The 14,307-nt window shown below is 33.3% G+C and overlaps 2 protein-coding genes across 2 annotated transcripts; both read left to right on the top strand.

Moving 5' to 3' along the window:
* The first annotated feature begins 1,934 nt into the window (after positions 1-1,934).
* LOC132642159 (uncharacterized) lies at positions 1,935-2,798 on the top strand. Its single transcript, XM_060359422.1, has one exon. The coding sequence runs from the start codon at positions 1,970-1,972 to the stop codon at positions 2,606-2,608; it is 639 nt and encodes a 212-aa protein (XP_060215405.1). The 5' UTR covers positions 1,935-1,969; the 3' UTR covers positions 2,609-2,798.
* Positions 2,799-13,434: 10,636 nt separating this feature from the next.
* LOC132642109 (uncharacterized) lies at positions 13,435-14,016 on the top strand. The gene has a single exon (XM_060359381.1). It carries the CDS (start codon positions 13,435-13,437, stop codon positions 14,014-14,016), a length of 582 nt encoding a protein of 193 aa, XP_060215364.1.
* Positions 14,017-14,307: the final 291 nt, after the last annotated feature.

Genomic DNA, 14,307 nt, shown 5'->3' with positions numbered 1-14,307 from the left:
TACCAGATGAAAGAAAAAAAAAATTTACTCGTATCCACTAACCACTAACTGGGGATCCAAAAATTGAGAGTTGGATTTGTCAATTTGCATATGTGCTTCTAAAAACGACTTTTGAACTTGGTCATATAAGTAGGGAACGGTCTTTAAATAAGTGATAATTACTTAATTTGTCACGTGTCATTGACCATCTTAATCTCATCATTGTTTGCATAAGGATATTTGAATTTAAACCTAGTCTTTGGAGGATGAATCTAATTGTTTAATTCTGGAGTCACATGATTCTATTCCTAACTATGAGCAAAAGATAACGCTTTAATAGTCGTTTATGAAAATAACGACGTTAATTATGTGAAAAAGTATTGATAGATGATTTAAATATTTGACATGGAGTTGGTGTTTCCTTTAGATATTCTTCACAAACACAACCAAAAAAATAAAAAAATAATATCACATGTCGTTTTTAAAAAAATGTATGCGCTTTTTTATACTTTAACATAATAAACTAAACTTTTTCCGTTACATATTCTTAACACATACGTTGGGAGAGTCACGAAAAAAGATTAATTTATTACAGGTACTTAAATTGTTTTTTTTTTTAATGTACAATAGAAAAAGCTAAAAAGGAAAGAAAAATTATCATGAAAGAGTTGGTTGGACGGAAGTTCTTTTAACTCGTATTTTTATTTGGTATGATGATAACAGTTAAATCTGGGGAGAAACATGATCAATGAGGATCTTATAGCAGATATCCCAATTTGTTTGGGACTAAGGCATAATTGTTGTACAAGTATGTGGTATTTAATTAGAACCCATAAACCCGATTAATTGATCAAATTCGAGCCATGTAAAGCTCATTAAAGACGGAAACACTTCCTAAGACGCACATTTCTCCATTCCCAAAACTCATAATCGAGACTTTGATTAAGCATGAAGGAATCTTATCCATCAGACATAAGTTTGATGATAGTTAGTTGCCCCATTGCAATTGAAATTTAGGGTTCTCCACAGTTCAAGAAACAAGGTAGGGGTTTAAGATAAAGGAAGTTATACCATACAAAACAAACATCATTAAAATCTTACGAGTGCAAATAAGATAACGTTCAGAATACTTCAGATAAATCTCAATATTCCTGGCCAACAAATTAAACAGTCAAAATAGCACCCTAATCATAGTCATTTTGAAATGAGTGAGAGGCAGTAATTGAATTCTATCTCTAATGACTAAATTCCATGCACTAGATCAACTACATGACAAATTGCAAATAGATAAAACTTCGCAAGTCAACCACTATTAGTTCAATTTCTTTTGCGGTTGAATAGCTGTTACAGTTAATAATTATATTAACTAAATATATTGATCAGTTGTCAATTTACAAAGTTTGACTGCTTGCTAACTTCTTTGATACTTTATTCGGTTTTCTAATAGACAATCCACGGAAAAACTTACCTGTACGTGGTATTTATATCAATGAAAATGAAAATATGAAACATGGTCAATCATATAATTCGTAATCATGCAAGGCTAAATTGTTAAATTTGATTTATAATCATTGTGCTTAGCACGAGTAGTATATTTAGACCATTGACTGAATATAAAAGGCATTGATCCGAGATCAGTATAGAGGATATTAAATAATTTAAGTACCATACTGATTAAACATGTTGGTAAAAAGTCTGACTTTTGAACTACTTTTTTTATTTTCTTCCACATTACTCTATTGCCTCTACCCCACCCTAAAGGGCAAATTATTACATCATGGTAATTAAGTCCAATGGTTTAATTTATGGATGAAATCGTACAACTTGTTATACCTAATGAAGAGCTATTCAAAGCCACCATTACTGACATATTCTCAAGGTTAACTTCTTCTACATATATATACACAAAGGCCAGAACCTAAAACTATTATTCCAATAACTCTATCTCATTTCCTTCCTTTCAACCTCCACAAAAAAGGAAAATAAATAAATGGGAAAGACAATATTTTCATCTTGTTGCTATTTCATATGTCCTTCAAGATCATTAATGGTTAACCTAATATTTCACGACGGAACGACGAGGATGGTCACCGGAAAAAGGCTAGCTGGAGAGATAATGTTTGAGTTCCCACATTGCATGGTTTGCCATGCAGACTCCTTCTACATCGGAAACCCTATCCCGTCCTTAAACATCAACGATAAGCTCAGAAATGGCGACACATACTTTATTTTCCCTCTGGATTACTTCTCATCATGCAACATGCTCTCGGCTTCTACCCTGGCTACCCTGGGCTCAAACACTAGACGGGCTCCAGTCAACTTCCAGAGCCCTATTTTTCAATACGTTAAGGCGGAAAATGGTAGGGTTTTGATAAAAGTGTCACCAGAGTTCATAATTAAGCTACTTACAAGAAGAAATGAAGATCAACAGGATATTGTTACAACTAATACAAGTCCTAGTGATGGTAAGTTTTTATGTAATACACCTGAATTGAAGAAACATTATGAACAATTGGTTGGTCCAAAAGGGCAAATTTGGTCACCTAGGCTGGAGACTATTTCTGAATACAAAATTAGGTATTCTCCTTGTAGGTTTATAGGGTTGGAATGGAAGCAGAAAGAAGAATGAAATTAGTTAATTTTAGTTTGATTGACTTTTGTGTACTGTTAGTTTCTTTTGAAGTGAAGGAAGAAATTAATTGCAGTTAATTTATTGTAGCAATATAATGTATCTAAATGTACAGAAATATATACATATGATGTTCCCAACTACCGATTTCAACAAATATTTATGGTAAAGGTAATCAATAAGAAGGATTTTGAATGAACTAAATTTAGTGCTCAACAAAGATTATTGTTTTTGGTTTGATCATTTGATTTGAAACCAGAGATAAAGTTGGAATAGCATCGTGTGGGGTTCATTTAAGGGGAAACACTTTTTACTAGAAGCTCTTTCATTTTCGTGCTCGAATTCAAGATCTCTAATTAAATATGGAGAGATCTCATCAGAGAAGCCGTTATTAGCTAATTACTTTCGAAATAGTCCCCTCATGAGTAACAAATAGACATGGTCTACTTGTGCTTATTTGAACAAACATGTTATGATTTTATAAGACTTTAGTGGACTATAAAATTACGAAACAAAAATGAATCTAAATGATCATATATAATATTCACGGACTTAATTACATTTGAAACGCATAATTCATAGGAATGATATTTACCAAAACTATAAAATAAAATAAAAAAAAATAAAAAACACTTTACAGTTTGACGTTTAATCGAATTGGCCAGGTCCTTAATTATAAATGGATACATGGACTCGAGTAGGAATATATAACCGATACACGTAGATATAGGGAAAAACTTATTTGAACTTGATATTTACATCAATTGAATTTGAATGAATATACAAGGCATATGTTTTCATATAAACTGTTACTTATATTAGAATGTTTCATTGTCTCACCTCATTTTACACAATTCGTGGCAATTTTAACGTAGTTTGATATATATACCGAGTACATATTTTTTACATATCTGGAGATAGTATAAAGAATACCTTAAGGAGGTGGAGCATTTGCTTTCTTTTAATTTTTAGTACGAAGTTCATGGTGGATAAACTACATCGTCATTATTTAAAATAGTTTCACAAAATCATCCGATTTTAGTTATTGTATACTTTTAGCATGTATTTGTGTGGTGGTTGGCTTTGTGTTCTCGATGTTGATGGTTTGAGGCGCTTGTTACTTGAGGAGGCGCATAGTTCAAGGTGCTCAATACATCCGATCCTAGCCCTACAAAGATGTATCACCCCACTTGTGAAATTACACGGGGTATGTTGTTGTAATTTTCTGAAGCCATCACTTAAAGGATTTAAATTTATTGAAACAAATGAATTCCAAACTGGGAACCAAAATCATAGGCCCTTTCATGACAATGATTAATTACTGGTGCATGCATATTAGGCTAATAGTTAAAACTAAGATAGCGCGTTAGTGCTCAGCCAAATGCTTAATAACTTGAACACAAAATATCAAAACATAAACATGGGGTTATTGATCACAAAAGGAATGTCTTCCAGAAAATGCAATGAACAACAGTACAAGACACCTAAATGAAAAATGGTTGGCTAGTCCATTCTTCCCTTCAAGATCTTCTCTATCAGTTCAGTTGGTGTTCTGCAAACATAAAGAGGTTGGAAAAAATAAGATATCGAGGACGCCTGAATTTAGCTGATTTTCCAACTTGAAACATCATCTCATTCCTCCTTTCTTCTCCCCGCTTTGCTTTTTTCATAAATATCCTGGTTTTTCTAAAAATGTTCGCTATGATCAGGACAACATCGATTACTTGTCACCATAAACAATCGTAAACAAAGATCATTGATTTTAGCTACAAATGTTTTTCGTCGCCAATAGTTAAATCATTCAACTACAACTTTTAAATCGTCACTATTTAAAACATTACATATTTTGTGACAAAAATTTGTTGTCACTAAATCGCATGTTGATTAGAGACAATAAATTGTTTGTCACTAATTGTTTATGTTATTAGTGACAAAAACTAAGGTCACAATTAAACATAAAATTCTGTAGCTAAAACTTACAATGATTAACTACAAATTCTAATTTGTCGCTAATGTATCAACACAGTTTTTGCAACAAAAATTTTTCGTCTCCAAAATTTAATTAATTTTAGGACGAAAATCAGTTTGTCACAAATTGGGTACATCATTAATGACAAAATAATGTGTCACCGATAACTTTAAATTCGTGGCTAATAGTACTCAATAAATGACGCCAACTCTTTTTTGGGAGGGAAACTTTAGGGGACAAAACTTTGCTACGAAATTTTGTGTTTCGTCACTAAAAACATGTGCCTCATGTATTTAAGGACGAAATGTAACTTTTGTCACAAAAAATGAATAATTAGTGATGAATTTTGCGTCGTGGCTATTATTTTCGTAGCTAAATATCATATTTGTTGTAGTGATTGAGCAATTAACCCGCTTAACTTGATAGTATATAATGAAGTTTCTTCGACTATTCCACCAGATACTGCTACCTCACACCCGTACAGGTATCATGTAATCCTACTTACCAAGACTTAGACAAATAGAAAGGATATCATCTAGATTTTTCATGATTTTTATTAGCATCATTGACTGTACTCTAGAGTGATAGCATATGATGAAATGTTATGACCCCCTAACCACATAGGCTTCCATTAGACCAATCGAAACAAAAGAGAAAATGAGAGAAAGAGGCATAAAGGAGGAGTATGCTAGAGTGTGGTACTTTAGTTTCAAAATTTACCCTTAATGAGACAATTTATAGTCACCGGATAGCTATAGCTTATTTAGACGACAAATTTTAGAAGTCTTCTTTTCATTCTTAAATTTCGTGCCCAGTTAAACAGTGCCACACAAATTAGGACGGAGAGAGTAGTTTTTTAAACCAATCAAAAGAAGGAGCATCTGAACACTTACAAAACATAAACATGTCCTCCCCAACCACTTAAACAATCACGGTCTACTGATGATATGAGGGCCTGAGAGATGGTCTCGAACAATTCTTCTGCTTCCTGAAATGATAGTGTTGCATAAGAATCCATAAACTCAAGTAATCAGACATGTATAACTAGCATTGGAAGTATTGCAAAGAAATGATAGCAAGAAAATATTTAGAATTGTTGCTAACGGTAGACTATATCATCTTATTGATATCAAAAACTAGCTAAAGAAAGAATAGTGTAGAGAAAAAGGTTAAAGACAATTGATTCATGCAACTTTTAATGCATCCAATTAAGAGAATGAAAAAAATGTCATTTCAATATATTAGAAATGCAATTACAGAAGACAGAAGACCATAAACACATGTTCCAATCAGTCAAAAATTGAAGGCAGAAAACAGTTTATTTTGAACCACTGGAATAATATAAAAGGTAGAGAGTCAAAATATTGTGATAATTCTCCACCAAAAAATCTTTATAGGATTTCAGAACTTTTGACACATTGATGTGTTGACTCTTAGAGAGCACATAATTATCACGCGACACAATTTCTTCTTGGCATCAACCATGTGCTGAAGAAACGAATGCATTATCTTTTTACTGATAAAATAAAAAAAGTGAAAATGGATTTTCATTTGTCTGGTCCAAATCATTTTGACTCTACATCTGAATACATACCTCATTGATGTATCCAATAATTCTTTTCCTGTATTTTGAGTTCAAAACATGGAGAAGAGATACCAACACCGATAAGCATTTTTATTGCTCTTTAGGATCAAAGGTAGAAGAGATACCAACACCGATCTTTAACCTTTCCCTTGAGAAGAGGAAAGAAGCATATATGGCTGCCCGAAAACGGATTTTTCCAGTTGATCAAAGGTGAGACAAGACAATGTATGAAGGATAGGCCTCAAAAAGATCCTACGGTTGCCCGTCGTATGATTGCACATGCACTTGGCCAAAGAACCAGGCCACCTAACCTAGAGATGCACCATGCAAATACTGAGCAATGTGAAGAACAAGCCAAGGAAGAAAGACAGACAAATTTGGGCAAGCAGACTTATACGGAAGTTAACCATGGCAAGCGCAAAAGCAACAAATCAAATGGCAGTAAATCACCACATATTAAGAAGAGCACACCTAAAAACACCGATGGTATTCGCGAAGAATATATCGGTGCTGCTACGAGAATATTTGCCAATGCTCTGGGGTTTGCAAGGAAAGGGAACATATCAAAATGAGGTGGAACCAACTTGCGGCAATGTTTGAAATAAGGAATATAATGTATGCTTCTTGAAATGGTTGAAGAGTAGCAGATGCAGCCACACAAACCATTGAAGTAATGTCAAGCCCTTTGTGATGCTCTTGTGAAATATGGGCGACGCGGAAAGTGAACAGTGGTAATTTTGTGCCAGCCCGTTGATAGCTGCATGACTGCATATAATATGTTCATTAAGGAACTGTTTGGGGTATAGAATTGAAAGCTACTGAATCCAGGTCCTCGGCAAGTTTAAGGTCTCAAAGTGGGAGATTTGTCTCGTCTCCTATCAGCAGCATCATCCTCTGTAGCACAGATTTTCTCTTCAAGGGAGCTAGTTGGCGCCCACATTCGTCATTTTCTTTGGCTTTTATTTCATTATGATGTACAACTTCATTTTAGTTTTAATACCAGTTTAAACTTTGAACTTGGCTTTTTGGGCATGGAATTGCAAATTATCAATAGTAGTGTAGTCTGTAGATTATAGTGGTACTATTGAAATTTGGATTTGTGAATGAGCTTAAGAGTTTCCTTGTTATTCTTATAGATTCCAAGAAGCACTGTTTCTCCTCTTTTAAAAAGATTTAGGAAGTATAGTCACTATGCTTATAAAGGGCCGCCCAATATACGAGATGTTCACGGAGCGTTCGGGAAGGGTCGTACGACGAAGAGATGTGATATAGACAATTTATCCTAATGCAAGTATTGTCCGCTTTGGGCTTAGACTGCACGGACTTGTGTTTCGGGCTATGCCACATTGAGCCCCAAAAGCGCGCATACCATTGGAACAAGAGTTGTGCCTTATAAAACTCTTCACTTTCCTCTTCCCTTCTGATGTGGGATTCGTCTATGCATCTCATCTTTAAAAGCGTGTTAGTCTAGAAGCCTTTGGGTTCTGCTTGATCTACCTTCATTAGCCTGCCCTCTATTAGGGGCATCACATTCACGGCTCGAACCTGGTCACATGGAAACAACTTTTCGTATACACACCTAATTTGCGAGATCATGGTTATTTTTCTTATGTGAAAGAATGTAAATATAATTTACAACAAATAATATGGTAGACAAAAAATTGAAAAAGTGTGTGTGTGTGAGAGAGAGAGAGAGATGACCAATATCACGTAAATTAGTTAATTAGGTATTGATTTATGAAACTGCTGTGTGTGTGAGAGAGAGAGAGAGAGAGAGAGGGAGATGACCAATATCACGTAAATTAGTTAATTAGGTATTGATTTATGAAACTGCTAATTAATTAAATTAGTAGCTATTGCAATGACCAATAATGTTTCTTTATTTTCTTGTTAAACTTATCCATATCTCAATGAAACATAAAATAATTATCAAATATCCACATGTTCTAGCTGATTTAAAAGTCTATTGATTTGATTATCATTATATATGTTTAATTTGAACCATATTTATCATCTTAACGTTGACATGTGATACCTCGATTATCCTGATTAAGAAAATGAGGAAAATGTCAAATTCACCTCAAAACAAATGTTTAATTCTTTTGATAAAGAAAATCTAATTTGCCCATCAACTACATTGAAAATTAATATAAATCAGAGGCTACTACTAATAATTAACTTGTCTTCACGATAAGAATCTATGTAAATTATTTGCACACAATACTGAACGCATTTTAATGTACTTAAATTTATATATTTCACTTTGTTTTTTACCAACTCTCACCTACATATTTTAATTGTGCCCTCATTATAGACCAAAGCACTATCCATCATTCAAAAATTTAGGGCTCCTTTGGTTTACCATAGAAACAAACACGCTTTAAAAAAAAAAGTTGTGGTGTGAAAACATATTTTGCATGATTTCTAAATCGAACTAACATGCTTCTACCAAAACAATAATATACGAGTTTTCCAAAAGGTTATATTCCTCAGTTCAAGTTTGTTTGGCATTATTACTACTTGAGTATTCAAATAATATCTATTTAGTTTTAAACTTTTCAAATAATTTAAAATGTTCAGTTATAGAATATTGCGATCTATATATGCTTTTTACGCTACTTTTTATGCAAATGTTCTCCAAAAACACATCCTCAAAGACTTACCTAACACAAAATATTTCCTTAAATTGTCTTTCAAAAAAATTGAACAATTTTTCCAAAAATTGAATTTTTCAATTATTGAATAAAAAATTGGTATTACGCCACCCTAATATTAAAGTTTGTTCTTCTTGTTAACCAAAAAAATAAAAGTTTGTTCTTCTTTAATGACGTGGATAAATAGAACACCACAATGTGGTCTTTTGGCTTGGACTTGGCCTAAATAGTACTCCTTTTTAAAGCGGGCAACTTATATAGATAACTCTCTTTTAATGCCAGCTTTCAATCTGTAGTTATCTTTTTGCTATTTACAATCCGTAGCTACATTAGGCATTTTCGTTGTATTTGATGTATTTCAGTGTATTTCGAATACACTGTTCAGTCTGTATTTGAATGTATTTCAAGAAAATTTCAAATACACTGTGTACATTCAAAATACATATGAAGCTAAATACATTCAGGTACAAGACAAGAAGCAAAAAATACATTCAGATAGAAGACAAGAAGCCAAATACATATGAGATACAAAGGAGAAGAAGCCATGGATTCCGGCTAGACGAAATACAATCAGCCAAATACATTAAACTTATATTTACACTAAAAAAATGACGAAAATACACTCAGATTCTGAAATACAAGGAGAAGAAGCCATGAATTCTGGTCAAATCTTTAGTCAAATATAAAAAAAAATTACACTAAAAAAATGACTAGTATATTTAAAAAGCAAGAATACAGTCCAAATCCATAGGATCTCTGGCGAAATACCAAGTACCACTGTATTTACACTAAAAAGAATGAAAATACATTAAAATCCTTTTAAAAATACACTGTATTTATTATGAAAAAATGCACTGTATTCATATACAGATATGCAACAACTCCGGCGAAATACAAACTACATTTAACACTAAAAAAATCCGGTCAGATCTCCAGAGAATACAAAATACATTGTGTATACAACTACGGCGGCACTCGTCCTTTCAAATTTGAGTTCAATTTGATCAAAAATCATTCACTCTAGCGAAATACACTAAATACACATCGTATTTCAGTTGTATACAACTCTGGCGGCACTCTTCCTTCAGATTTGAGTTCAATTTGATCTCAAAATTCATTCACTCGGGGAAACGGTGGCGTGTATGACAGAAGCAATGGCGGCAGGATGTGGTAGCTGCTTGTGGTTCGCGGAGCTCCAGTTGGTCGTTGGAGGAGAGCTCCGGCAGTCACAGGGAGGGAGAGGAGAGAGGTGATGTTGTCGTGGTTCGTCGTCGAAGCTCCGATAGTGGGGCGACAACAATTGGGTTAGTGAATAGGAATGAGAGAGTTTTTTAGAGTTTGGAGAAAATGAAAAATCTGAAATGGTAGTGAGCGAGAATAAACAGAGGTCTATGTATTTTGGTATACCTACCAATGGTAATTCAAAATTAATTTAGCTACTAAATATAAATAAATCAAAGATAGTTATTATCAATAATTACCTTTCAGAGATAGCTACACCAAGTAATTTTTCCTAAAACATTAGCAGATAAACATAATTATCTGCAATTCATGACCTTGTGTATAATAATCTACGAGTCTGCTGGAGTGGTAAATTCTTCATACTTTATCTCAAACTAGTATTTTTCGGTGCAAATCTAATTTAACCAGACCATAAAGTGGATAGCCAACGTCGGATGAAAGCAAAAAAAAAAAACTAACCACTAATTGGGGATCCAAAAATTGAGAGTTGGATTTGTCAATTTGCATATGTGCTTCTGAAAACGACTTTTGAATTTGGTCATATAAGTAGGGCAGGGTCTTTAAATAAGTGATGATTAATTAGTTTGTCACTTGTCATTGACCATCTTAATCTTATCATTGTTTACATAAGAATATTTGAATTTAAACCTGGTCTTTGGAGGATGAATCTAATTGTTTAATTCTCAAGTCACAATGATTATATGTTCCAAACTATGAGCAAAAGATAACATTTTAATAGTTGTTTATGAAAATAAACGACCTTAATTATGTGAAAAAGTATTGTTAGATGATCTAAATATTTGACATGGAGTTAGTGTTTCCAGTACATATTCTTCACACACAAAAAAAAAAAAAAAAACCTTATCAAATTACTATCACATGTCGTTTTTAAAAAAAGGGAATACGCATTTTTATACTTTAATACAATAAACTAAGCTTTTTCCATGACATATTCTTAACACACACGTTGGGAGAGTCATGAAAAAAGATTAATTTATTACAGGTACTTAAATTGATATTTTTTTAACGTACAATAGAAAAAGCTAAAAAGGAAAGAAAAACTATCATGAAATAGTTGGTTGGACCGAAGTTCTTTAACTTGTATTTTTATTTGGTATGATGACGACAGTTAAGTCTAGGGAGAAACATGATCAATGAGGATCATATAGCTGATATCTCAATTTGTTTGGGATTAAGGCGTAATTGTTGTATAAGTATTTGGTATCCATAAACCCGATTAATTGATCAGATTTGGGCCATGTAGTGCTCGTTAAAGGTGGAAATGCTTCCTAAGACGTGCATTTCTCCATTCCCAAAACTCATAATGGAGACTTTAGTTAAGCATGAAGGGATGTTATCCATCGGACATAAGTTTAATGATAGCTTAGTTGCCCCATTGATAAGATAAATCTCAATATTCTTGGCCAACAAATTAAACAGTCAAAATAACACACTAATCACAGTCATTTTGAAATGAGAGAGAGCAGTAATTGAATTCTATCTCCAATGACTAAATTCCATGCACTAGATCAACTACATGACAAATTGCAAATAGATAAAACTTCGCAAGTCAACCACTATTAGTTCAATTTCTTTTGCGGTTGAATAGCTGTTATAGTTAATAATTATATTAACTAAATATATTGATCAGTTGTTAATTTACAAAGTTTTACTGCTTGCTAACTTATTCGGTTTTCTAATAGACAATCGACGAAAAAACTTACTCGTCGTAAACAATCGACGAAAAAACTTACTCGTCGTGTTTATATCAAATGAAAATATGAAACATGGTTAATCATATAACACTTAATCATGCTAAGGTTAAATTGTTAGATTTGATTTATAAACATTGTGCTTAGCACGAATAGTATATTTCGACCATTGACTATGAATATAAAAGGCATTGATCCGGGATCAATATACTCTAACTAACAGGATAGAGGATATTAAATAGGGAAAAGGATCAAATATATCCCTCTACTTTAGTTTAATAGTTAAATATACACTCAGTTAGTTAAAGTAGATAAATATAGCCCTTTCGTTAGTCAAAGTAGATAAATATACCCCTTATGTTAAGAAAGTAAACAAATATACCCCTCAGTCGACAGAATCCCCAATTCCACCATTAATTACCCGATTTAACTTAAAAAAATTCATGCCCGACCTGCAAATTAAATTCTTTCCACCCAAAAATACCCACCACCACTTCCACCATCACAACCAGTAAATTCTTCATAACCATCCTTAACCACAACCCCAATTGTTTTGTGCCTAAAACTTCAAGAGATTGTTGATTTTTAGTTTTTAATTTTAGATTGGAGGACCATTGTTTAGAAAGGAGGCTTGTGGCAAGGATTTCTAGCCTTTTTGAACCTAAAGCTTTCATTTTTATTGATTTTAACGTTGCTAGCTACCTGGATATGTGATACTTGAAGAAATTTATCTCAGTTTGCTCTAAGCCAAGGCTCTCTGTTAGATACCTAAGTATTTTATAAAGTGTGAAATATTATAATAATCATGTTTGACTGATGACAATCATGCTTTCTCTAGTATTTTTCATATGATATTCAATACTGTATTAAGGATTTAATGTATTCACTGAGATCGAATGATCTTTTTTGTTTTGTTCAGGTATGTCCGAGGATCATGGTTAAGGATGGTTATGAACTAATTAATTTACTAGTTGTGATGGTGGTGGTGGTGGTTGTGTTGGGTCGGTTGTAGTGGTGGTGGGTATATTTCGGTGGAAAGAATTTAATTTGCGGGTCGGGGCGGGTCGAACATGTTTTTTTAAGTTAAATCGGATAATTAATGGTGAAATTGGGGATTCTGTCAACTGAGGGGTATATTTGTGTACTTTTTTAACGGAAGGGATATATTTATCTACTTTGACTAACGGAAAGAGTATATTTATCTACTTTGACTAACAAAGGATATATTTAACTATTAAACTAAAGTAGAGCGGTATATTTGACCCTTTTCCCTATTAAAAAATTTAAGTACCATACTGATTAAACATGTTGGTAAAAAGTCTTGACTTTTGAACTACTTATTTTATTTTCTTCCACGTTACTCTGTTGCCACAACCCCACCCTAAAGGGCAAATTATTACATCATGGTAATTAAGTCCAATGGTTTAATTTATGGATGAAAATCGTACAACTTGTTATACCTAATGAAGAGATATTCAAAGCCACCATTATTGACCTATTCTCAAGGTCAACTTCTTCTCCATATATATACACAAAAGCCAAAACCTAAAACTATTATTTCAACAACTGTGTCTCATTTTCTTCCTTTCAACCTCCAAAAATAAATAATGGGAAAGGCAATATTTTCATCTTGTTGCTATTTCATATGTCCTTCAAGATCATTAATGGTTAACCTAATATTTCACGACGGAACGACGAGGATGGTCACCGGAAAAAGGCTAGCGGGAGAGATAATGTTTGAGTTCCCAGATTGCATGGTTTGCCATGCAGACTCCTTCTACATCGGAAACCCTATCCCGTCCTTAAACATCGACGATAAGCTCAAAAATGGCGACACATACTTTATTTTCCCTCTGGATTACTTCTCATCATGCAACGTGCTCTCGGCCTCTACTCTGGCTACCCTAGGCTCAAACCCTAGACGGGCTCCAGTCAACTTCCGGAGCCCTATTTTTCAACACGTTAAAGCGGAAAATGGTAGGGTTTTGATAAAAGTGTCACCAGAGTTCATAATTAAGCTACTTACAAGAAGAAATGAAGATCAACAGGATATTGTTACAGCTAAAACAAGTCCTAGTGATGGTAAGTTTTTATGTAATACACCTGAATTGAAGAAACATTATGAACAATTGGTTGGTCCAAAAGGGCAAATTTGGTCACCTAGGCTGGAGACTATTTCTGAATACAAAATTAGGTATTCTCCTTGTAGGTTTATAGGGTTGGAGTGGAAGCAGAAAGAAGAATGAAATTAGTTAATTTTAGTTTGATTGGCTTTTGTGTACTGTTAGTTTCTTTTGAAGTGAAGGAAGAAATTAATTGCAGTCAATTTATTGTAGCAATATAATGTATCTAAATGTACAGAAATATATACATATGTTCCTAACTACCCATTTCAACAAATATTTATGGTAAAGGTAATCAATAAGAAGGATTTTGAATGAACTAAATTTAGTGCTCAACAAAGATTATTGTTTTTGGTTTGATCATTTGATTTGAAACCGGCGATAAAGTTGGAATAGCCTCGTGTGGGTTTCATT

Source organism: Lycium barbarum, chromosome 5, assembly GCF_019175385.1.
Source record: "Lycium barbarum isolate Lr01 chromosome 5, ASM1917538v2, whole genome shotgun sequence".
Lineage (NCBI taxonomy): Eukaryota > Viridiplantae > Streptophyta > Magnoliopsida > Solanales > Solanaceae > Lycium > Lycium barbarum.
The sequence above is the reverse complement of the archived record's forward strand: the minus strand, read 5'-3'. Positions and strand labels throughout refer to the sequence as shown.